General features: G+C 47.5%; 1 protein-coding gene across 4 annotated transcripts in view; it reads left to right on the forward strand.

The window, feature by feature from the left end:
- TIAM2 (TIAM Rac1 associated GEF 2) overlaps positions 1 to 25,340 on the forward strand; it is a 141,923-nt gene that overhangs the window by 105,652 nt on the left and 10,931 nt on the right. For all 4 annotated transcript variants that reach the window (XM_088840852.1, XM_055433875.2, XM_088840853.1 and 1 more), the window contains 4 exons: positions 19,482 to 19,661; positions 22,196 to 22,264; positions 23,164 to 23,289; positions 24,316 to 24,424. In XM_088840852.1, coding sequence (XP_088696978.1) covers positions 19,482 to 19,661; positions 22,196 to 22,264; positions 23,164 to 23,289; positions 24,316 to 24,424 — 484 coding nt within the window. The remainder of the gene's footprint in view (positions 1 to 19,481; positions 19,662 to 22,195; positions 22,265 to 23,163; positions 23,290 to 24,315; positions 24,425 to 25,340) is intronic.

Below are 25,340 nucleotides of genomic sequence, written 5' to 3' on the forward strand. Positions count from 1 at the left end.
TTTCAGAGGGCTGTGTTGGTCCTTCTGAGGCAGACAGAGTAGCCCGCTGGCTATCCCCACCTCGGGGGTGGACAGGGCCCTCAGCCCGCTCCTTGAGGTCTCTCCCTTGATCCTGGCACCTCGATGAGTCCAGGAGGGCTGCGACAAGTTCCCTGTGTTCATGCTGGTTGAGGAGGGGCCATGTGCTTTTGGATACGGTCGTGGGAGAGGTTGTAGCAGTTGTAGCCTCCCTGAAGCTCCCAGCCTCATTCCTTGGTGTTTAGCTACTTTTCTCCACCTTTACTTTCTTTCTCGGCCTCCCAGATTGGACAGGGACTTATGGAGACTTGAGTATTCCTTTGCCGTTTGGAGAGAAGAAGGGAAGGAGTCTGAGTTTCTCAGGCCAACCCCTAACCTCTGTAAACACCGCTGGTAGGCTCTCGTGTATTCTCAGCGGAAGCCTCCTGGACGTGGGGTGGTCTCACACCGAAGTCCCTTTATCCTCGGACCAGTCATCTCATGCCTGCGTCTGTGCAGCTGAGGGCTGGGTGTGTCTGTCTGGGCGGCCCATACTGGCTCCGGGTGTGTGTAGTCCCTGACACCCATCCCGGTCTGTCTTTCTGTCCAAACATGTGATCTAAAGCGGTCTTCTGCTTGACAGCCTTTCTTCTCGTGAAGACCGAAAGCTGCTTAAAAGAAAAATTAGTTTTAGAAGAATCCACTTGGACTGAATATTGGAGACTTACGGTCTTGCACAGTTACTGATGTTATTTAAGGTAATGGTAAGTGAAGGTGGGGGGATGGTCAGAGAGTTTATTCCCATATCCACTCTAGGCTTTCCCTCTCTTACTTTGTTTAGGAAATTATTTAGAGCAGACCGTTGGAGAATCTGCTGAAAGCTATAGATGCTTAGAAAACTGCTCAGATACGTATGTAAAAATTCACCCGTGATTCCAGGGAGCTCCTAGATCTTACGACGTCTATCTGTGGATTCCCCGCTTAGGAACTGATGAACTCTGGGTTCGTGATTCTATTCATTGATTTATTTGGGGTTTTCATGGCTGCTTGGGCTCTCCTCTAGTTACAGCAAGAGGAGGCCACTCTTCGTTGTGGGGCGAAGGCTTCTCACTGCCATGGCTGCTCTTGCTGTGGAGCACTGGCTCTAGGGTGCTCAGGCTTCACTAGTTGCGGCCCGTGGCCATAATTGTCCCACAGCAAGTGGAATCTTCCCAGACCAGGGATTGAACCTATGTCTCCTGCATGGCAGACTGGTTCTTTACCGCTGAGCTACCAGGGAAGCCCTCGGAGTAAACATCTGAATCATCTAGCTTCTTTCTTGACTTAATACTGTGGACATTAGAGAATCAAATATCAAGTACCTACAATAAGACAAGCACTGTGTTTGTATAGTCAAGTGGCACTTGAACTTTGTTTTCATCTTTGAGCCTGATAGGTTGTGTGGGTTGGCTCTCAGTACTCTAGTCTTTCAATGTGTTAAGAGACTGAGGAGCGCCAGATGAATGACTACCCGTCCCTGGATGGCCCGCATCGCTAGGTTGAGACGAGGAGACCACATTGATGGTGGTGGGTGGATGTGGCTAGTTGCCCACCAGCTGTAATATTGTGTGCTGGGTGTCAGAGCATTTCAAAAAGTTTTATTTTCTGTAATTAGTGGGAAAAAACAGTGATGTTGGGGGGGACAAGCATTTAAATTTTGATTACAAAGCAGAATTGTGTGAAACTCATTTTTGTAAAACGAACAGCTGACTTGAGGGGCCAGGAGGCAGTAGTTTACACGCTCAGTTTGGGGGAGATCAGGCAGCTCGTGTGTGTCTCTTTCGAGAACATTACCCTGGCCGCTTCCACATCAGCAGGGGAGCTTGTCTCAACTGCTGCGTTCTCCTTCCCTTTCTTTTGAAGGAATAACAGCCGCAATTATCATCTAATTTTGACTGGCCACTCTTTGGGCACTGGGGATCTTTATCCATCTTATCTTTAATATCTCCCAGTAATGGGGTTATCGTCACACTCCTTTTTCATCCCTTTACTAAAATCTCCTTCCCAAAGGTGCTCTCAGCTGTTAGCTCTTGTTGAGACCTCTGAGCTAGTCCTTTACTTGTTCTGTGTACGTGGAGATGGTGGTTGAATGAACACTCTGATTGTGCTGGGTCAGGGACAGTGTATTTGACTCTCAGTGCTTTTTGGTGCCTTTCATCACTCATAGCAGATTTCTCACCTTTTGATAAAGTCCCAGCCCCACAGTGTCACCGCTTTCACTTTAAAGAAAAAAAAAAAAGGTTCTGAGAAATTGTTTCGAATCATTTGGCAGTTTCCCCTGTGCTCTCTCCTTTGAGAAGATTTCTTTGCCATATCCTTGGGGCTGGGCGGCTGAAGGTGTGGAGGTCAGGGGCTGGGGAGGGACTCTGCCCGGGAGCCCGTCACACAAGCAGATGTTTGTGTCTTTGGCATCTTCCATCCCAGGTTCCTAACTGCTGCGAGCAAAGATGGGATTATTAATTTTGTGAATCAGTCTCCTGCTGTTCTTGATAATAGCGTGAGGAACATGGCAGCAGAAAATGCATGTGTCATATAAGATGTTAACATTAGGGGAAACTGAAGGCTTAACAGAAACTCTGTCCTTGACAACCCTTTTGTAAATCTCATGCTTGTTGTTTAGTGTCTAGTTGTGTCTGACTTTTTGCAACCCCGTGGACCTCTGTCCACGGGATTTCCCAGGCAAGTATACTGCAGTGGGTCACCATTTCCTTCTCCAGAGGATCTTCCTGGCCCAGGGATTGAACCTGAGTCTCCTAAATTGGCAGGCGGGTTCTTTAGTACTGAGCCACGAGGGAAGCCCAAATCTCACGTTATTTCAAAATGAAAATATATTAAATGTCCAAAAAATAGATCTGTCACAATAAAGGAGCCAGGAGAAAACTGGAGGTGTGTTTTCACAGGTGCCGTCGATTGCTCCCGTCTTTCCTCCCTCTCGTCCTTTGGACATCGCCACCTCCTCCTCCCTCTTCCTGTTTGCTCAGCCTCCGTTGCCTCCCTCAGTCCCATGACTCACTTTCCTTCATACCCTCGAATCCTTGGCCGTCACCTAAGTTCTCTAGTGTCTGCAGAAGACAGATGTCAGATGAGGAAACTCTTTGTGCAATTGCTTAGGAAGTCCTGGCCTGGCATTGCACAGGCTGGGGGTTTCATGCCAACTGCTTAGAAGCCACCAGTGTCGCGTAGCTTGAGGAGTCCTGCTGTCTTCCTCCTCTCAAGGTGTTTTGAGCTGGCTTTGGAGACTAGAATCCATTTCCTTCTCGGTTCACTCAATCATAAGATAAAGGACAGTCAGATGAGAAGCCTGCCCCCCTACCACATGGCCTGGGGACTCTGGGCATCAGGGTGGGGCCAGGCCTCTTAGTAGCTTCTCAAGATGTTGAATGTTATAATTTTATAGACGATTTTCCAAGATGGAAAGACTGATGATCAAACCAGGAATCACCGGTGAGATTTAAGAACAATTTTCTATCTCTGAGACTTAAAAAAAAAAAAAAATTGTTATTGAAGTGTAGTTGATTTACTGTGCTGGGTGAGTTTCAGGTATACCACAAAGTGAGTCAGTTATACAGAAATGTTTTATATTTACATTGAATAATAGTCACGCCATCTCTGTCTTTCGGTTTTGCACAAGTGTCCTCACCTGTTCTCCTCACCCCAGGGAAGCATGGCTTTGGTTACTTTGTATTTACCAGCTTGTATTTTCTAGAAGTTTGATCAGAATTGCTAAACCATTTGTTAACATGGACATTGTCCCAGTTTATGTGTTATTACTTCAATTTTGTTACTTAGGGCTAGATTTTTGAGATGAAAGTGTAGTTGCTCAGTTGTGTCCAACTCTTTGGGACCACATGGACTCTAGCCCACCAGGCTTCTCTGTCTATGGAATTCTCTAGGCAATAATAGCAATAATACTAAAGTGGATTGCCATGCCCTTCTCCGGGGGATCTTCCTGACCCAGGGATCAAACCTGGATCTCTTGCACTGCAGGCAGATACTTTACCATCTGAGCTACAAGGGATTTTAGGGATAGGTTGGTGCTAAACTCTCAGATAAATGTGTATGAGGTGGGCACTGTTTCATATGAGATGATTATTTTGAGATCCTGTTAATAAGAAGCAATCCAGAGTAATGTGACAGACTGGATGATCACATTGCTAAAATCCAGCAAAAAAAATTTAAACTACAGGTAAAAGACCACATAGGTTTGTACCTGTGTGCACTCAAGACAGATGTTTCTATCATTGCTGCTGCTAAGTCACTTCAGTCGTGTCTGACTCTGCGTGACCCCATAGACGGAAGCCCACCAGGCTCCACTGTCCCTGGGATTTTCCAGGCAAGAGAACTGGAGTGGCTTACCATTGCCTTCTCCGTTACTTGTACCCAATTAAGGTTATCAGGATTTTAAGAATACTTCTTTTTTTTTTTAACATTTTTATGATTTTTTTTCTCCCCAAGTGTACAACTTTTTGGAAACCAAATTCCAAGGATTATTTTCAGGCAAACATTAGAAGTGAAAATTTAGGCCTTTTTATGCACAAAGGGGATGCAGCAGGTTTCAGACAAATTCTAGCACCTGGACCCTCTCTCCATAAGTCCGTACCCGTGTTCATAAGTGAGTGCGGGGCGTCCTGGTTGATGAAACCTCGTGGAGTCGCTGTCATTGGAAGTCCGTGTCAGAAGGCACCGACCTTCAGGGTGGTGTGGGGTGGTATATGGGGAGGGGGCAGACTGCCCCCTCCTGAAGCTGCAGTGGGGGCCACCTCGGTTTGCTGTGCATCTGCGTCAGCTCTTTGGACACAGCAAGATTGTCAGTGATGAAGTGGAAATGCCCAGAGAAGGTCTTCAGAATTCATAATTTGCACCAAATTCAGGCAGGAAAGTGGTTCCTTCATTCCCCCAGATGAGCTCACAGCCCGCGGCGGCTTGGTTCCTCCTGGAGACGGCTGCGGGGCGGCGCCCAGTGCGCTGCTCGGCTCGGCCTCCTTGCTCCGCCGCTGAGTGTGGCTACCACCTTCGGTTGATTCTGATCATCCCCATGGCCCAAGCTGTTCCACTCTGCATGTTTGCAGTTCACCTTAGCAGGGTGGGATACGTAAGAAAAATAAGAGGATCCCCTGGCAGGATTCCATCCCCTGCTGAGCTCACTCGAGAGCAGAGGCTGATCTCTTGACCTGCTCTTGCTGGGCAAGACAGGAGGTGGATCTGAGTGCTGGAGACTGGCTCCATCTCCCTGGTCCGTGGGCTTTAGGAAAACCGCCTCACCCCTGAGTCCTTATATCCTTATTCACTAAAAAAAAAGAGATTATATTTCCATGACAGGTTCATGAAAGTGAAATGACTTTGCAAATTGCCCTCGGCACGTGATAACTTGGCTCTTAGCGTGCACTGTGAATTTTATACACAGCATCTCATTGAGACCCCTTTTCTCCACAGCAGCCCTATTGGATAGATATCACGAGCCCTTTTACTCTGAGAACTGAGATGGGAGAAGTTAACTGAAAGTCCAGTTAGTGGGGGTCAGCATTCATACCCAGGTCTGTCATTTTCTAAAGCCTGTTTTTTCTACCACACCCAGTAAGGGGAATGGTGCTGATTAAAGATGAAAGGGGAAAACGAGATAAATAACAGTGCATTTAAATACAAGAGATTTGAAAGGAGAGCAACTTTTATTTGTTCAGTTGCATGTATGACATTAGAAATCCGGACACAACTTTTTAGTTCTTTGACTTAATTTACAAACATGGTTAAGCATCGTAGATGTATTGTATTTGATATTGTTTTTGGTTTTGGCTTTTAAAGACTATTTCATAGAGTTATAATGAAATTCCCATAGTTGTTAATGTCAGCAAATTTGAAATCTGTTACAGAAGAGTTCTCAAGTCCCAGAATTCCGAGTACTAGTATCTGATATTTGCATCTGAGTAGTAATTAGTTTGATAATTTGCTGTGCGGTTTTGTACTAAGGGCAGGCCATGTGTGAATATTTTTACCTCCAAAAATTATTTCAATAGATAAAATTCATGTTTTAAAATCTACCACTGTATGATAACCTTAACATTAAAATCATACAGTATAAAAAGTAGATATTGGTCTTTAGGAAAAAAACCTTTAAAAGTATGTTGTGAGGACACAAGTAAGTACAGTGAGAAGACCACTTATATCTAAACAGAAACCCTCTTCTCTCCCAAGGCTGGTTCGGTGATTTCTTCCTGAATCTTCAGTGCCTTGGTAGCTGAGACAAGGATAGAAAAATAGCTCAGCTCAGTACATTCGTGGACTATGTAGCACTTAAAGACCTTTGCTGTAAAAAATGCTCAGTAATATAGTGTCAGTAGCCAGGAATAAAGTTAGAGACGCAACTCTTGAACAGAAATGTTGGGTTTAGAAAAATCATCAGTAAACAAAACCAACTAGAATAATAGTGTTCAATGAAAACATTAACCACTAGAGGGAGAGTTATTGTAAATATACAAGTTTAAACGAATTTATGTGATTATCAGAACAAAAGTAGGCTGTAAGAGAAAATAGCATGAAGAGAATTAAGAGGCAGCTGAGACCCGAGATAAATACCTCTGGATGGTAAAGTTGGGCAAGGGTAGTGTTGACAGACAAGTCATAGGCAAGTGTATGTTTTCCCCTAAAGTGAGTTGAAGGATAGGGGTTTAGAGACTTCTTGAATTAGACAAACATATTTAAAATGAATGTTAAATGGTAAAATCATAGAAAAAAATGAAATACAGGCTTTAATGCCCCAAGTCACAGGAAAAGCAGACTGAATTCTCCAATCCATCAAAAAGCCACACAAAAGAAAGCAAAAACTGCTAAAGAGAATCTGAGTCATTTTTCCAAGCCTGGATCTGAGCCAGGTGAGCACGCAGGTGTTGTTTCCTTGGTTTTTGACACAGTTGAAAGCATATTGTGCAAGACAGTTTATATCTTATGAGAATTAAGGTGTTATTTGGAGTCTATAGAAAATTGCTATGTAGAAGTCATTTTTAAAATATACATTTTAGTTTACTCGCTGAAAAATTTAGAATAAAGTTTGAGAGGATTTTTTCAAGTTTGAATTCAGACCTAATTTCAGAAGAGGAATCATCCTCAATTGGACTCATCTCTCTGTGTCAGGGATTGGCAGGCTTTTTCCGTCAAGGGCCAGGTAGTAAGTATTTTAGGCTCTGGCAGCCATTGACCTCTGCATCTCAGTGTGGAAGCAGCCGTCGACCATAGGCTGATGGAGGAGCAAGGCTGAGGGCTAATAAAACTTTATCTTCAGCGGCAGTGGGTAGGCTGGGTTTGGCCTGAAGGTTTGCTGACCCCTGCACCTGTTTGTTTCAGAGTGAGGTCGTTGCAGTCTCTTTGCAGTCAAGCCCCTTACATATGAATGACTTCTATTCCAAGAGTGTGTTCTTAAATCCAACAGAGTTAGTCTAGGTAGCCCACGAACACATTTGGCTATATAGTACTGGGCTGTAATAAATGGCAACCCACTCCAGCAGTCTTGCCTGGAGAATCCCATGGACAGAGGAGCCTGGCAGGCTACAGTTCATAGGGTTGCAAAGAGTCGGACATGACTGAAGTGAAATAGCATTTACGCACTGTACTATAATAGGCTTATGATACCTTTCACCCAAATCATGCATAAAAAACAAAGACAAAAAGGAAAGCATTTTTAATCTTATAGTACAGTACCTTGAAAAGTTCAGCAGTATGGTACAATGGCTGGTAAACAGGGGCTGACATCAGGTGAACAGCAAGAAGAGTTACGGACTGCAGGAGGGAGAGGAGCTGGGAGGTGGTGGAGGGAAGGATCGTCGGCGATAGGAGACGGAGGGCCAGCTGCAGTGTCACTCACAGGGGACCTTGATGGCACAGGCTCTGGTTCCTTGCTGGAAACAGATGCATGTTCGCCTCTTTGAACGTCTCAGCTGGGAGGTTCGTATGTAGGAGACTTTACCATCTTTGCACTCAGAAGTGGAGGAAGATTTCTGGCCCCCATGCATCTTCCTTGATGGACAAGTTTAACTATATATCAGAAGTAAGCCTTATCTCTCTGGGTGAGAAATGAGAACGAGAAAATGCAGTACTTGGCATACAATCTATTGGATAGGATGAACCGTTTTTTTTTTTTTTGGTAAATTACTGGGTTGGCCAAAAAGTCTGCTTAGGCTTTCCAAAATTTTTTGGCCAACCCAATACATAAGCGATATTGAAACACCCAATATTTTATGTGAAAGAAGTGCCTGGTTGTGTGGAAATGCTGCCCTGGCCCTTGAAGCGTCCTTGGCTGAGAGAGCGTGCATCTTTTTCGTTCCTGAATTCAGATCAAACTCCAGTTTTAATTAAGGAAACCGAGCAGAAGGCAGGCAGCCCGCCTGTTTCACAAAGGCTCTGGATCGGCAGCTCCCTCCCCGAGGTGGCGACTCTGGCCTGGGAGCCCCATAGCCGCACACGGGGCACTTCCCCACCTCTGGGTGGGGGATTGGACCTACCTTTCCCGGGGTGTGCCGCCTGAGGACAGGCCCTTACGTGCCATGCAGACGCTCTCTGCCTTCTCAAAGGCTGCTCTTCCTGCTAGTCAGCCCCTCCCTCCCTCCCTCCAATCTTTGAAGGTGAAGTTCATCTCCTCCTCTGCCCACTTGTTAAAGCGGCTGCCCAGACTCCCTGGTTTGGTTTTCTCCTGGCTTCCCTGGTGGTTAAGATGGTAAGGAATCTGCCTACCACGTTGGAGATCCAGGTTCGATCCTTGGGTCGGGAAGATCCCTTGGAGAAGGGAACAGCTACCCATTCCAGTATTCTTGCCTGTAGAATCCCATGGACAGAGGAGCCTGGCGGGCTCCAGTCCATGGAGGTCACAAAAGAGTCGGACAGGACTGAGCGACTAACACTTGCAACTTTTGGTTTTCTGCAGGGCCCTCTGCCTCTGTCCAGATGCGGTGGCTCCACTTTTTGTCATCTCTCGAGTCATTGTCACCTGTCTCTGCCCTTCCTGTTGTCTCAAGGTCAAGGTTTTCCTCTCTCGTGTTCAGGCTTCATCTCCAGGACCGAGAGCCGAGTGTGGCGTGGAGGAGGAGCTCAGTAGAAAGTTAACAGATAAGCCATTTGATTTTTCCCGCCCTCCCTTCAGGGAGCTCAGAGGAAGTTTCTCCTACCTTTGTAAAAATAACAGAACTTAGTAAGTTAAACTCCCTGTGCCTGTTAGAACTCTATGGAGGCCCAGCCTCTGCGGATCCCTTGCCCTGTGCTAAGTATTTTTACAACCTTAAAATAACCTCACGGAATCCTCTCAACGACCCTGTGAAACATGGCCCCTGATTTACAGGTGAGCAAAACTGGATCGGGGAGGAGTTAATCAGTTCTGGGGATGGCTGTGCCCATGGTGGTCACTCAGGGCCTGTGGGTTTAAGGCTGCAGTCTTGGAAGAAGTAACTGCCTCAGAAAGCATCGCCCAGAGCATGTGCTGAGGCCCTTGGTGGGAGCTTCGCACTCAGACGCCATCAAGGCCCCTCACAAGGCCTGCTGTAGGGTGTGTGCCCAGGAGGTGGCAGGGGTGGCTATGTCAGGACCCCTTGCACACGCTCCAAGTGGGTCTCCTCTGCCCCCCGGTCCCCGACAGCAAGACCCCCGCCCCTGTCTCCTGCCACGTCTCCCCATGTGACCTGATTGGGCCGTGGCCTTCGGTTCCTGGCACCCTCCCCAGCCCCGAACTTTGCTTAGCGTAGGTACCCTTGTTTCCCTTGAGGTCATCCTGGCTTCCACCTTGGCCTTCCCTGACCTTGCTCTGACCAGAGAAGGCCGCCCCATTCTGTTCCCATATAGAGCCCACGCTGTTGGGTACCAATTGCTCTTGACTGATTCACTCCCAGATTGTCTTCCCAGCCAAACTCTGAGCACCCTGAGTTCAGGGACTGTGTCAGCCTTTCCATCACCGTGTCCTCCTAGAAACAGAATGCTTTTCAGCCCGCATCTGCCTTAAATCACTTTTTTAAAGCATCAGGAAAGGATTCCATTAAGAAATTTCTTTAAAAAATTAAACCACTTTTAGAAAATGAGAAAATATAGATAAGACAGAAATTAAAATAAGTTGAAATGCGATGTTAACCACTGAATTCATGACCTGAGTGTGTGGTTAGTCACTCAGTTGTGTCCGACTCTTTGTGACCCCATAGACTGTAGCCCGCCAGGCTCCTCTGTCCATGGGATTCTCCAGGCAAGAGTACTGGAGTGGGGTGCCATTTCCTTCTCCATTATGACCTATATTTTCCCATTAAAAAAATCCACACACGGATGTTTATATGTGATGCTCCGTTGCTCAGTTGTGTCCGATTCTGTGTCCCTTGGACTGCAGCCCACAAGGCTCCTCTGTCCGTGAAATTTTCCAGTCAAGAGTACTGGAATGGGTTACCATGTAGTAGATATACATAAAAGTTACTTTAAAAAATGCAGACTTACCTTCTTCCCTTTCCAGTAAACCATGTCCTCTTTTGGTCTACAGATATCAATCCTTCCCGTCATTGGTAACTGCTGCATAGATTTCATTGTTTTTTTTGTACCATCATTTATTTAGGTTAATTCTTTTACCTTTCAATATAAAACAAGAACACTCATATGACACATTTACATTTAATTTTGTTTTTCATTTCCATTCTGCCTTTGGAAATAGAACTGTCTGGTCTAGAAAATAAAGATTGTGAGCATTTTCTTATCCTTTTTGTATCATTTTGAGAAGTACAAGAAAATTGCAGGTCGTTTCTCTAGAGTTTTTAATCCAAGGATTCTATCACTCTAAAGTGAATGTGCTGTGCTAAGTCGCTTCAATCGTGTCTGATTCTCTGGGACCCCACGGACCCTAGTCCGCCAGGCTCCTCTGTCCATGGGATTCTCCAGGCAGGAATACTGGAGTGGGTTGCCATGCCCTCCTCCAGGGGATCTTCCTGATCCAGGGATTGAACCTGTGTCACATCTCCTGCTTTGGCAAGCAGGTTCTTTACCATTAATGCCACCTGGGAAGCCCCGTAAAGTGAGTGACTGTCCCCAAATATGAAAATCATCGTCTCACTTCACTCTGCCACCGTGCCGAATACGACCCTCCTCCTCCCCTTCCCCTCTCCCCCTCTGCTGAGACCCTCCCTGGGCTGGACTGGACTGGACCGCCCTCGCCCCAGCCTGTGGGCCCTGCCAGCCTCCTCTGAGCATGGAGCAGAGTGTGGCCCTAGAATCCTGACCTGGCAGAGGTGGGGTAGCACAGGGTGTCTGTGATTGGACCTGCCTGAGGGGGACCCAGCTCACCTGGGCTCCATCGTCTGACTGTCCATCAGCATTGCTTCTGGGTTCCCTCTGCTGAGAGCATTTGGGATTAATGTCAGATCTTTCTGTAAGTTAGAGACTTCAGTGGATTAAAGCATGAATTGAAAAGTCCTCTGTACTATTTTTAGATTTTTTTTTTCCCACCAAGGGGATCATTTCTGATTTAACCAATTTGCTGGGTTGCGACAGTTGACTCCCTAGCTGCACTCTGAGATGGTTTACTGATGCAACCACCCATGCTCCAGACAGTGAACCGGGACATCTGTATGAGTGCACTGAGCATGCACCACTCAGCCATGCCTTTCCAGACCTGGACAGTCCCCGAGGACCACTGGTGATTTACCCAGGGCTGACAGCTTTTTATTTTTTCCAACATTCTTTCCAGGGTTCTTCTGTTTAGTGTTCTGGTAGGATGAGACTCTCCCTGGAGGAGGGCATGGCAACCCACTCCAGTATTCTTGCCTGGAGAATCCCATGGACAGAGGAGCCTGGTGGGCTATGGTCTATAGAGTCGCAAAGAGTTGGACACAACTGAAGTGACTTAGCAGGCAAGCAGGATGAGACTCTGTGGGCGTGACCCAGACTAGGATTTAGGTCCACGTCAGTGGCCCAGCATAGAGCTGAGCTGTACGGTTGGAGGGAGAGGTGGACCCCCAGGTGGCAGCTGGGGGTCTGCCAGTTTGATCACACTGTGTGTGACCAGTTAACCAAGCAGCGTGAGGTGTCTTCCCGTTTAGGTGCAGGTGTTGACTGTATCTGTTGCTGATTTCCCCCTGAAGTTAACGTCCTTCTCCTCTGAACCAGGCCTTCAAAAGTGAAGCATACTGCAAGTGTTGTCATTCACCTTGGAGTACTTCCCTATGAACTATTCCCCAATGTAGCACCTTTAGACCTTTTTTCTTCGGCTGGGAGTGTTTTTTAGAGTCTAAGTCATACAAACAGATGCCTTTGACAAATTAGTTTGTGCTTCCTGAAGCATCTAGATGAGGACAGGATTGAAAACTGAACCCAGAAAGGTGGGGTGGAATTCAGCTGCTGGCAAGGCACAGGGCAGTGAAATTTCATGGAGTAGTCAATCCTAAAGGAAATCAGTCCTGAATATTCATTGGAAGAACTGATGTGAAAGCTGAAGCTCCAATACTTTGGCCACCTGATATGAAGAGCCAGCTCATTGGAGAAGACCCTGATGCTGGGAAAGATTCATACAAGATCAGTTGTATGCAGGAGGAGAAGGGGAGGACAGAGGATGAGATGGTTGGATGGCATCACTGACTTGATGGACATGAGTTTGTGCAAACTCTGGGAGATAGTGAAGGAAAAGGAAGGCTGGTGTGCTGCAGTCCATGGGGTCATAAAGAGTTGGACACGACTGACCTAGTGACTGAACAACAAAATGAAACCACAGCCATCGGCCTGGAATAGTTCTGGATAAAGTGATGCACTTATCCCATCACAGGTTCCAAAACCCACAGGGAAATGGAAAAGCCTCAGGTAGTAATGTCTTCAAACAAGAGCAGAGCAGACATCAGGGTGGTTATGCTCCAGGGTTGGGGTTGGGAGCTGATCTTAACTAATCCAGGCCAGGAGGAACACTAATGCTTCAGATGAAAAGCATTGAGCTGGATCAAGGTTAAAAAGGGCACCTATGGGATTCAAGCTTGTTTGAGAAAGAGGCTTGACCCCTGCCTTCCTCCAAAGAGAATCTAGGGGCAGGGCACTTCGTTACCCTGAGCAGTTTCATTGCCACTCCCAAGAAATGGGGCTCCTCAAAAAAGAACATCACAGAGCTAGTCCAAGTGTCCTTATTCACACATTGAAGACCCCAAACCAAGGATAACTGTTTAGCTGTCTCCCCTCCCCAATTGTATCAAGGTACAGTTGATGATTAAAAATCATATATATGTAAGGTGTGCACCTGGATTGGATACGTGATGATTGTCCCGGCCAAGTGAACACACCCATCACCTCAGTCACTCTTGTTTTTGTTGTGAACACAGAGGAGAGACTTAATTGAGAGGTCCTGACTGACGTGTTCCTTATCCATCTATGTGTGTGTGTGAGCACTCTGTTGTGTCCGACTCTCTGTGACCCCATGGACTGTGGCCCGCCAGGCTCTTCTGTCCATGAAATTCTCCAGGCAAGAGAATTGGAGTGGGTTGCCATTCCCTTTTCTAGTTCCTTATTTATGTTTGCTGTTTAGTGCTCAGTCGTGTCTGACACTTTGTGACCTCATTGTCTGTCCATGGAATTCTCTAGGCCAGAATACTGGAGTGAGTTGCCATTCCCTTCTCCAGGGGATCTTCCGGACCCATGGATTGAGCCCCGGTCTCCCACATTGCAGGCAGACTCTTTACCATTTCTTTCACGCAGGGATCAGCTTACTGAAACCTTAAAAACCTGAAAAGAAATTTTTTGGGGTGGGTCAATATCACTACTTTTTTATACGACATAGTTTTAGGGGGAACTTTTCATTAAATTTTAAAAGCGAATTCATACAAGATCAGTTTCACGGTCTCTTATAAAAGGCAAGGCCCCCGATGGATCCAAGGTTCTTAGCACTGATCACTGTTGTTCAGTTGCTCAGTCGTCTCTCACTGTTTGCGACCCCATGGTCTGTAGCCCTCCAGGCTCCTCTGTCCATGGGATTGCCCAGCCAAGAGTCCTGGAGTGGGGTGCCATTTGCTACTCCAGGGGATCCTCCCAACCAAGTCTCCTGCATTGGCAGGCAGATTCTTTACCACTGAGCCACCAGGGAAGGTCTTATTGATCACTCTGAACTGGAGAATACTAGTGAAGTGAAAGTTGCTCAATCCTGTCCAACTCTTTGTGACCCCATGGACTCTAGAGTCCATGGAATTCTTCAGGCCAGAATACTGGAGTGGGTAGCCTTTCCCTTCTCCAGGGGATCTTCCCAACCCAGGGATTGAACCCAGGTCTCCCACATTGCAGGTGGCTTCTTTACCAGCTTAGCCACAAGGGGAGCCCAAGAATACTGAAGTGGGTAGCCTATCCTTTCTCCAGCAGATCTTCCCAACCCAGGAATCAAACTGGGGTCTCCTGCATTGCAGGCAGATTCTTTACCAACTGAGTTATCAGGGAAGCCCCAGAGAATACTAGAGTGAGTTTCAGAGTCCAGTGTTTCTTTTGTTCTGAACAAGCACACACTGTCCAGCTGCTGGATCCACATGCACACCCAGCCCTGATGTGTGAACCTCTCTCTCTCCTTTCAAGGCAGAATTCCTAGGGGTGGAGGGGAGCGGGAACCAGCCTACTAGAAATCACAGTTGTGTGCAGATGTCGGGGAGCAGAGGTGACCTCCAGAGGGCTGTGGCTGCATCCTGGGCACGCCTGGGGTGTGTTCAGATTCTCCTGGTGCCAGGAGAGCCCTGACTGCATGGTGGGCAGAGGCCACCAGAGGAGCAAGTCTGGTTTGCCCATGATCTGCCTGATACTCCAGGAGCAGTCAGCACTGTGCAGACGGCTCCAGAGGATAAGGGTCCTGTGCCATCAAGGTCCTCTCCCCGACCCCCCACCCTTCAGCTGTCATCTCAGTGTGTCACATGGTGAAGACCCAATGCCTGTGACCCCTCACCCCCCTGCATACACCAAGTGCTCAACAAATGTGTGTTCCCTTTCCTCCTTGACCCAACTGGCAGTTGGAGGGGTTACTTGATGGGTGAGGTGTAGTGCTTCTTCTCTTTCATCATTAAGGAAATTGAAGACAGAAATGTTTTGCCCCCGACGCTTGGAGGACTTGGGGCAGAGCCAGGGCTGGAACTCGGCTCCTGACCATATTGTCTGAGCTTCCCCCTCCATCACCACTTGTATGTGTGAAAATATCCCACCTGGAGTAGTCGCTCTTTCTTGAAACTGCTCATCAAATTCACCCAGAATCCTACCTTTTAACAGTTCGATTTTATAACTGTTGCTGAGAACAGAGGAAGTGAAATATAACCAACCAGCAGACCCTTTCAGATACAGCCTACAAATACAGTTATGGTGATCTTCCCCTTTTAGTGGCTCAGCCTCCTCTTGATCCCAGAGAATACTCCCAGCCTTCCCTTTGTTGTTCAGTTGCTGAGTTGTGTCTGATTCTTTATGACCCCAAGGACTGCAGCATGCTAGGCTTCCCTTCCTTCACAGTCTCCCAGAGTTTGCTCAAATCCATGTTCATTGAGTCGGTGATGCCATCCAACCATCTCATCCTGTGTCGTCCCCTTCTTCTCCTGCCCTCAATCTTTCCCAGTATCAGGGTCTTTTCCAATGAGTCGACTCTTCACATCAGGTGGCCAAAGGATTGAAGCTTTAGCATCAGTCCTTCCAATGAATATTCAGGTCTGATTTCCTTTAGGATGGACTGATTTGATCCCCATGCTGGCCACAGGACTCTGAAGAGTCTTCTCAAGCACCACAGTTTGAAAGCGTCAGTTCTTTGGCGCTCAGCCTTCTTGATGGTCCGGCTCACATCCGTAAACTTCCCTGGACGACACCAGAGGTGACTTTGTAGCTCTTCATGGTGGTATCTTCAGAAATACATTTTCTATGAAATTCTTGGCTAACATTCGCTTTTGCAACTTAGACTTACCAGAAGTATTCTTAAAATGAATTCTGATTTTCTAAGATGGCAAGATACTTTATTTTTAAAATCTCGTTATTTTAACACTGCATTGTTAGGTGTGATTTTAGACATCCCAGCAAGGAAAGCTGCAATCTCACCAGCTGCCATTTCACTTATGGTGCATTTTGTCAGATCTTATTTTATATGGTATATGCGAGCTATTAATGTGGATTCTACAGCCCTCAAAACTGTTATTTTTCAGGGTTGCAAAATTGTATTGTCATAGCTTGTGGTGCAAATAACAGTATAGAGATTTCCCATAAGTGAACTTGAGAGTCTCAGTATTATCATCTTGGGCTGTTTAGCTGTTAGTGGAGCCAGACCCAGAATGCCAGGGTCACACGTTTGATCTGTTTCCTCTTATCTCGTGAGCTCGGTCCACACACCCTCTATGTGGCCATCCTTCAGTGAAGACCCTTGGGGCAGCATGATCCTCCCAGGAACTGCAGCAGAATGCTCGCTCTACTAATGGGTAGACCAGTAGTTCTCAGGCAAGTCACACATCAGCATCACTTGAGGAGCTTTTAAAAAATACTCCTACCCAGGACCCCGAATATTCGGATTCATTTGGCCCAGCCATGAGTATTTCTTATGTGCTGTGCTAAGTCGCTTCAGTCGTGTCCAACTCTGCGCGACCCTATGGGCTTTATAGCCCGCCAGGCTCCTCTGTGCATGGAATTCTCCAGGCAAGAATACTGGAGTGGGTTGCCGTTTCCTTTTGAAAACTGCCTTTTGGCTGCATTGCTCTGTTTGGCTTTTGCTGTGTCATTAGGCTTCTAGGGCATGACTGGACAGTTAGGAGTTTTTTCAATAACCTTGAGATCTGGTTGTTTCAAACATGATATGAGACATTGTGAGAGATCGAGTTGCATTCTAATCAGTGCCTTAAGATCCACGTCAGTTTTCTTTTTCTTTTAAAATTGATTTTGAATTGGAGGATAATTTCTTTGCAATATTGTGTTGGCGTCTGCCATACAACAACATGAGTCAGCCCTAAGTATACATATGTCCCCGCCCTCTTGAATCTCCCTCCCACCCCCCGCTCCATCCTATCCTTCTAGGTCATCACAGAGTACCGGACTGGGCTGCCTGTGTTACATAGCGACTTCCCTTCAGCTATCTGTTTTATATATGTTAATGTGTGTGTCTAAATGCTCCTCTCTCAGCTCATCCCACCCTCTCCTTCCCCCGCTGTGCCCACAAGCCTGTTCTCTGTATCTGCATCTCTGTTCCTGCCCTGCAAATAGGTTTATGAGTACCGTTTTGCTTGTCTGTTTTCTTATCCTTTGAAAGTTTACCCTGCCTGTGAACATCTTCTGACAGGTGTTGCCAGCAATATGCTTGTGTTACAGTTAAGGACAGAAACAAGGGGGTGCTGTGTATATCCAAGGAGAATCATTAGTGCTTACACATGCTTGAAGTGTTTTAGAAGTCAATTACTTCAGATGTGCCGATGTGTCTGGTTGGAGGCTTAGTATCTGCTACTTGGTTCATTTAACTTTTGCACCAAGATTCGTGTCAAAATACGAGAGAAGTGATTGCTTGAAAGAGGCCAGCAGCCGGGGTGTTCTCATAGACATCTGAGAGGGCCTTGCTTTCACCCCCGCCTCGAGTTGGGCTCTGCACGTTACTGGGCTCCATCTTCCTCGTGCCTTTGGCTTGTTGTCTGGTTCTCCCTTGGAACACGCTCCTTCCAGGATCATTTACAATCCACTCTTCACTGAAGCCTTCCAGGCAACCTGTTTCAGCATGGTGCTCTCGTTCATTTCACGGATGTCACATTTCTCGTTTGTTCCACACAAGCTTGTGTTGGTTTCCAGTCTGCCGTAGGCTGAGCTTCGGCATTTCTTACCTTGGCAAGCCTTATCTTCTTGTGCAGGGGGTGGTTTCTGTCTCTCTGGAGACAGAGCAGGTCCTCGGTTGGTTTCCACTGGATTTAGTTGAAAGTCTAGCCAGAAGATCGGTGTTGTGTGTCAATGTTGACTGTCTGTTTCCATCATATAAAGACACTGGTTTGGGGGGAGGTGGGTGTAGAATAGGGAAGCAGAGAAGAAGGGAGGGCAGGTGTCCTGCTGTTACTTTGAGCCACTTCAGTGGGTCAGGTGACAGTTTTTATAACAAATTGGCCACTGAGGTTGACCTGTATGCTTGTGTGAGTTGTTAGTGTTCTGAAATATCCAAGCAAAGAAAATGAACTCAGTGAGAATGAAGAGGTGCTTCCGACTGGTTCGCCTTTTTTACCTGAGACAGTGATGGAGATCAGGCATGGAGACATCTCGCTGAAGAAAGGAGAATTTTAGTTGAGCTCTTAAGGATGCTGGATATTGACCATGCGTATTAGGACTAAGCTGCTTTGTTTCTCAGTAATAACATCAGTGCCAACAGAGGTGTGCTCAACACTGAGCCCTTGGGGCTGATAAGAAAGACAAGGCAGGGTCCTGCCCTTGACTAATTGCCAGGCTGGCGGGTGGTAAATTGGGCTGGATCTTGTGTGTTGGAGGAATGGAAAGAAAGAGAAGTAAAAAAGATATTTTGTGTGTAATCTGATGATGCTCCAGGCAGGTGGTGGCCTATAGGAGGAGACGTATTTGAGACTTTACACCACTAGCCTCTGGCAGGAATATACAAATGGATTCTCCCAGGGAAGGCTTTGCATGCTGCTCTTAAACCCAAGCGGAAACTTTTATAGAAGCCTGTTCATCCTCGCAGACATTCCAGCTCCTCATCTTTTAATTTGTGTGATTCTCTTCCCGTGTCCTGGAATGAGAAGCCTTTCTTCCCCCATGCCCTGGGTTTGGCATGTGGCTGCTTCCTGCTGAGAACATGCTCAAGGTTCCCTCCTCCTTGAAGGTTCCCATGGACCTCAGCAGGCTTTGCTTCCCACTTGTGCCCTCTGGTGGGCTCTGTACCCCATCGGGGTGGGGACCTTATCTTTCCTACATGACCTGACCTCTACTCCCATTCCTGGCAGAGGCAGTAGCTCACACTTTAACTCCTCACACTGGGACTTGGCTCAAGGGGGGATTTGTGGGGAACACTCCAAGCTCCCTGTGGTCCTGCCTTCCTGACTCTGCTGTCCCTTTCCCGGGTCTCCCAGGGCTGTTTAGTGTGGGTGACTGAGCTCCATTCGGTCAACCATTGAGGGGACAGAGTGGGCCAAAGGAGTCTGTCTGCATGGTGCTCTCACAGAACCTTGACCTTGATTGTAGAGCAGCCTCAAGTATATTGCAGAGGGTTAGCTCTGTGCTTTACTCTGTAGTCTCAACACTAAAGCAGCGTCTGTCACACAGCTTCTGTGAAAGTGGAGGAGCGTCATGGGTAAGTACTGAACAAGTGTAAGTTTGTATCTTCACGACCGGAACCTTGAGTGGTAGCCAGCGGGGTTTGAGATGACCGAAGCTGGATGCCCCCGATCAATGTCCCGTGAGACTCCCAAGAGGGCGCTGGGCACAGAGAGCCCCCATGTCCTTGGTGGGTGGCTGATAATGATGGAGAACGTTCTGTGCCTCTTGTTCCCTCCCAGAGTGCTGAGCAGATCACCGCGCTGTGTAGGAATTTTAGCGACACCCAGACCAACAGCATGGAAGGACCAAGGGAGGGTCAGGACCCTCCTCCGAGGCCACTGGCTCGCCACCTCTCTGATGCAGATCGCCTCCGAAAAGTCATCCAGGAGCTCGTGGACACAGAGAAGTCCTATGTGAAGGTAACAGAGGATGCCGTCGTGATTCCCTGCGCCCTACCTGTGACGGCCAGCTGTATGTTGGCATGGGCTCCTGGCTGTATCTACCCAGGACCCTGCCACTCACCAGGGAGATGCCTGCTCCTCGAAGTGGCAAATTGCTGCCGGGGAGGGCGAGGGCGAGAGGGTGGAGGAGCTGAGCGGGCTTGCAGAATTTAGACTCCCCGCTCATTTTGTTACCAAGGTAGCTTTCACTATGGAAACAGATGTTCTAGTTTGTCATTTGCAATCTGTGGGAAGGGAGCCTGCACTGGTTTAGGGAAAGGGAGATGGAGATCACTTTAGGTGATGAGGAACCAGGGAGCAGCGTGTTCAGAAGCGGTTGCTGGCATGGGCCCCAGAGCGCAGACATCACCGTGCAGGACAGAGCCCCACAGGGGACGCACCAGGCATCACTTGGGCGTCCCCAGTCCCCACACAGAGCCGCAGCTGGGCCTTTCACAACCCCAGGAGATCATTTATCTATCTCAGAGGCTCCGGTTAGTAGTTTGGGAAACATTTTACAAAAAATGCGGGTGCCTGGGAAGACAGAGTTCTTTTGCTTGAAGTATTTGCTGAAACGATTTTAAACTTGCCTCCTCGGCCACTTGCTGGCAGCAGAGAGGCGCAGAATCCAGGCCTGGCCTTGCATCCACCTGCTGGCGTGGCCTTGGGCGGCCCCCTCCGAGCCCCTCATGGGGTCTGAGACAGGGGTGTTCTTGTCCCAGCTCTGACACTCTGAGTCCGTGAAACAGACTTCGGCACACGCGCCAGCGTGCACACACACGCTCTCACCTTTCTGCACAGACATATCTGAGCTTCCGCCATTTATTAACATCACTGTCGTTTTATCTGAACTTTGCCAGAGCCTCACCCAGGGCCTTTGGGGGAACGAACGAGGCAGCCTGGGAGAACTACCCCTGCCCCTTCTTGTGGTCCCGCAGGGGACAAAAGAGAGCAGCAGTGATGGCAGTTTCACGGCCTTTCCCACCACGTCTCGTCCTGCATCGAATGTGGGGAGATGAAGTGCACGTTCAGGGAGTTGACAGTGACCGTGCCCAGCAGGGCGGGCGCTGTGGCCACTTGATGTCTGAGGAGCCCCCACCCGCAGGGTCGAGGGCACAGTTGCGAGCGGAATCCAAGCCCCTTTTTATTCCTGTTGTTGTCGGTATATTTAACTGTTAGACCACTGGATCCAGGAGGGTCGCTGCATCGTGACCCTGGTCTGGGACCGAAATGGATGCCGTGGGCCAAGTGGATAAAAGGGTGGCTCTCCTTTCTGCGAGAATCCCGCCTGTCGTCTCCTCGGGGCCCCCGTGTCACAGCTCAGGGCGGCCAGCCTCAGTGTGTCACTGCTCGTGGGCACGAGTGTCCACAGCCCACCACCGCCTCTGATGAAATAACCAGCACGTGGTACCTACTGTGATTCGTGCGTGTGCACGCACATGCACACATTATTTTTTAATTTCTTTTTGTTGCTGACATTGATCACAGACTTCTAGTTGTTCTGTAACCTGCACCTCTGCACTTGACTTGGAGTTTGCAGCGCTCATGTGTTCCCTGAGAGACGGTCCAGGAACTTCCCACCTCTCTCTGCTCTGAAGCAGCTGCTGTAGGGTATTGAAGGTTGATTAGACCAGGGCCGTTTGATTGTGAAACCCTCAGGGTCACTTGCTCCCAGGACCTGCACCACAAGGTTCTGGAGGCTTCTAACCTTAGCAAGCTCTCCAGAACTGGATTTCTTGATTGTAAGAGGAGTCAGATGTAGTCAACTACTTCTAATATTCTGGGGACTCAAAATTCTTCAGAATCAGTAAACAGTATTTCCTGTCACTAAATCAGTATTTCCTGTCACTAAATTATATGCTGACCTTGGCTTAAAATTATTAAAAACAAAACTTATCTAAAGAGTTTTGTAAATACATCAACTCCCACTATTCCGTGCTGTCAGAGCCCAGGTTTAGTGAAGACTCAAAGATGGCCTAGATGGTAAACATCATGATATTCCTCTCTGGAAACTTTTTCTTGCACTTGAGTTTGGGATTTTGAAATTCTGATAATACATGAAGCTGAAGAGCTCCCCAGACCTTGTCCTGTCCTCCTCAGCTCAGCTGTCCATGCTGGAGGCGTCGCCCAGCTCCCTGAGGCAGAGGAGGAAGCCGGGTTGGCTGGCAGATGTGGCCACGCATGACAGAAGTTCCTGGCCAAACCTCACTTCTCTGCAGGGAAAGGAGTGTTCCTCCTGCAGCAGCTGAAAGATCCTGGCTCTGCCAGTAAAACATTCAAATACGCAGAGTAGGTGATCGAGCCATAAAGAAAAATGTGGAATGCAGATGCTGATTGTATTGTGCTGTTAACCTCTTTGAATTAGGTGAACAAGGAACCACCACCTTCAGGGCCAAGTCTCTCAACCAGACATAAGCGTCATCATTCTTAACACCTGTCTGAGATGCGGCCAGAGCAATGCTTGGGTGTTTTGGAGACTCACGGGGTAAAGACTGTCATCTGTTGTCTTTCAGGATCTGAGCTGCCTCTTCGACTTATATTTGGAGCCACTTCAGAGTGAGACCTTTCTTACCCAAGATGAGGTAAGTAACTCCCTTCACTCAGTCCACCGACCCACAGGTTAGTCTCTGCTTGCCCTTTAGTTCAGGGGCCACCCAGCTCCTGGGCCATGGCACCGGTACTGCTCCATGGCCTGTTAGGAACTGGGCCACGCGGCAGGTGATGTTTCATCTGTATTGACAGCCACTTCCCACTGCTTGCATTACCGCCTGAGCTCTGCCTCCTGAAGGATCAGGGAGGCATTGAGTCTCATAGACGTGAGAACCCTGCTGTGAACTGCGCATGCGAGAGATTGAGATCATACACTCCTTGTGAGAATCATCCTGGAACCAGCCCCTCCCTTCTACCCCTGGCTTTGCAAAAATTGTCTCCCATGAAATTGGTCCCCCAAAAGGTTGGGGACTGTAGTAGACCTCCTAAGATTTTATCTAGTGGTCCCAAAGGAACATAGAAACTTAGGGATCTTAGAGAGACCTAGGCGTGGGTGGCCTCCTGCAGAGCTGTTTCTGTGGCTTCTGTCCCCTGAAGCACAGTGGCAGGAGTTAAGAACACTGTGCCCTTTTTGTAGTAGAAGGTGTGACCCAAATTCCCTTTTAATATGTGACCTTTTAGTGTTAACTCACAGTTATTAATTCTTTCTTACTGACTTCCACCCCCACCCCACCCCGCCGACCCCACCCCTCAGTTTGAATTCTGAAAACTTGACATCCCCTTAAAAACTTATTATAGAATTGCAGGGACCGGAGATGTATATAACCCTCTGTATGAACTCTGTCCCCTCATGAATACGCTGTCTTCTTTAAAGGATTTACTGCTGTCTCCTTGGTGAATGACTGTAATTCATTTATGCATCTGGGACTTCAGAGTGGTGTCTGGATCTTCATCGCTAACACCCTCTTTTCAAATCCTGGTCTTCACTCAGATGGAGTCACTTTTTGGAAGTTTGCCAGAGATGCTTGAATTTCAAAAGGTGTTTCTCGAGACCCTGGAGGATGGGATTTCAGCGTCGTCTGACTTTAACATACTTGAAACCCCCTCGCAGTTCAGAGTAAGTATTTTAGACGTAGGTTTAAAGCAAATATAGGTGGGTACAGTGGAGAGTTCTCTCCTGGAAGAGAAAGCGTTCTCCCTTGACTGTTGAAAAGATAAGTTTAGTGCTGTCATTGCATGGTTTTCCTCTGGCAGGTGGTACAAGAAGGCTCCGCTTTTCCCTTGAGGAAATGCTCTGGGAATCAGGTGTCTGGGCAGCCCAGCTTTTATGGAGTCTGCCTGCTGTTGACATGTCCGTGCTCCCTCTTCAGCTCTACCCAAGGCTCTGTAGGGCGATTGCTTCTGAGGCAAGAGAACCTCCTGCATCTAATTCTGCATCTCTGTGGTCGGGTGACCTTGGGAGGAAAGCATAGGTTTTTACTTTTTCCGAGAGAGCGTCCTCTTCTCTGGAGCCCTGTCTCCAAGTGGGCACTGTCTCCAAGATGGTGAAGAGTCTGCCTGCGATGCAGGAGATCCAGGTTTGATCCCTGGTTGGGAAGATCCTCTGGAGGAGGAAATGGCAACCTGCTCCAGTATTCTTTCCTGGAAAGTCCCATGGACGGTGGAGCCTGGAGGGCTATAATCCATGGGGTCACAAAGAGTCAGACATGACTGGAGCCACTTCATTTTTTTTTTTTTTCATGAGGTCCTTCCAGGGAGGGAAAGGCGTAAGGCAGTAGAAAGGGACTAAGGAAATACACGGCGAGCATCATTCGTCCTAAGTAAGGCAGAGCTGGCTTTATTAATAAGCCTCTCAGATTATTTATGTCCTGCCATGTTGGATGTATTTTTTTTAGATAGAACTTTCTTTCTTGTCCTTGACTGTACACTGTGTCAGACTGAAGATCTGCTAGAGGCATGCCTGGGCTGCCGTCCATCCGCTGGGCAAATGGTGCTCCCTGGCCTCAGTCAATGCCTTCCTGAAGCACTAGTGCCCTGGTGTCTGAAAGATGAATATCGTGGAGACGGCAAAGCGGTCGGATGCCAGGCCAGAGCCAGCAGACATCGAATGAACCATGTCTGATGTAACTTTTCCTCTTTCTAGAAACTGCTGTTTTCCCTCGGAGGCTCTTTCCTTTATTATGCGGACCACTTTAAACTGTACAGCGGATTCTGTGCTAATCATATTAAAGTACAGAAGGTTCTAGAGCGAGGTAAGTGGCTCATGTTTTATAGCTATACTTTTGAAATTGTTAATTAGAGTAAATTTGTATTCATTAAGGATAAGTGTGATTTTAATGGGGTGTGCTCCATTGTTGGCCTTGAAATGAGCAAACATTAGAGGGGGAGGTTCCAAACTTATTTCCGTTTGCTGGTAATAGTGAATGTGTGTGCCTGAGAGCCGAGATGTTGCTTGGCTATCACCTTGCTGTTAAATTACATGTGCTTTCTTTTTTCACCAATTCTTTTTTCCTTGCTCTGAAAACTTCTAACCAACCATATAAGCCCCTGGAGGGAGTAGAAAGCAATGTATGGTGTTTTCTTTCTTGTTAACCTTTTTCTTAAGCCTGAGGATCCACTGCAAAAAACCACGAGATTACTACTACCAAACTCACAGGATATGTGTTAACTAAAATGAAAACCTCTTAAGTGAAGCTGGTTTTGATCACAGCTGCTAGCTTGTCACTGAAGTACCCTTTATCTCTCTGCATTGTTATCCTCTTATTTTATTTGATTGACTTTAACCGAAGACTTTTACATTTTTGAAGTCCAAGTCAACAGGGGTAGCAAACCCGTCTCGCTCTTCCCCTTCATGTCAACAGCAGACATTACTCTCTAGAGCTGGAGAGATGCCTGAATTTTGGCTCCTGACTTGCAGTGGGTCAGCTTGGGCCAGACGGTCAGTGCACTGATCCTCCTGGGTTTTCAGTGACCAGCCAGCCAGTCAACTCAGCCTGGGAAGTACGTCCAGAGATTTGATGGCCTCAGTGACCTTCTTCATGTGTAGGGTATTGGAGGGAATGTTTGTGTCACAGTCACCATCACCACGTCAACAACCCTATGTCCAAGCTATTCCTGTAATACCTACTGATGAAAATAATGAACAGACAATAGCAGGAATAGGAGACA

Source organism: Moschus berezovskii, chromosome 10 (genome assembly GCF_049115385.1).
Source record: "Moschus berezovskii isolate FMDL1 chromosome 10, NW_MosBer_1.0, whole genome shotgun sequence".
In the NCBI taxonomy this organism is placed as follows: domain Eukaryota; kingdom Metazoa; phylum Chordata; class Mammalia; order Artiodactyla; family Moschidae; genus Moschus; species Moschus berezovskii.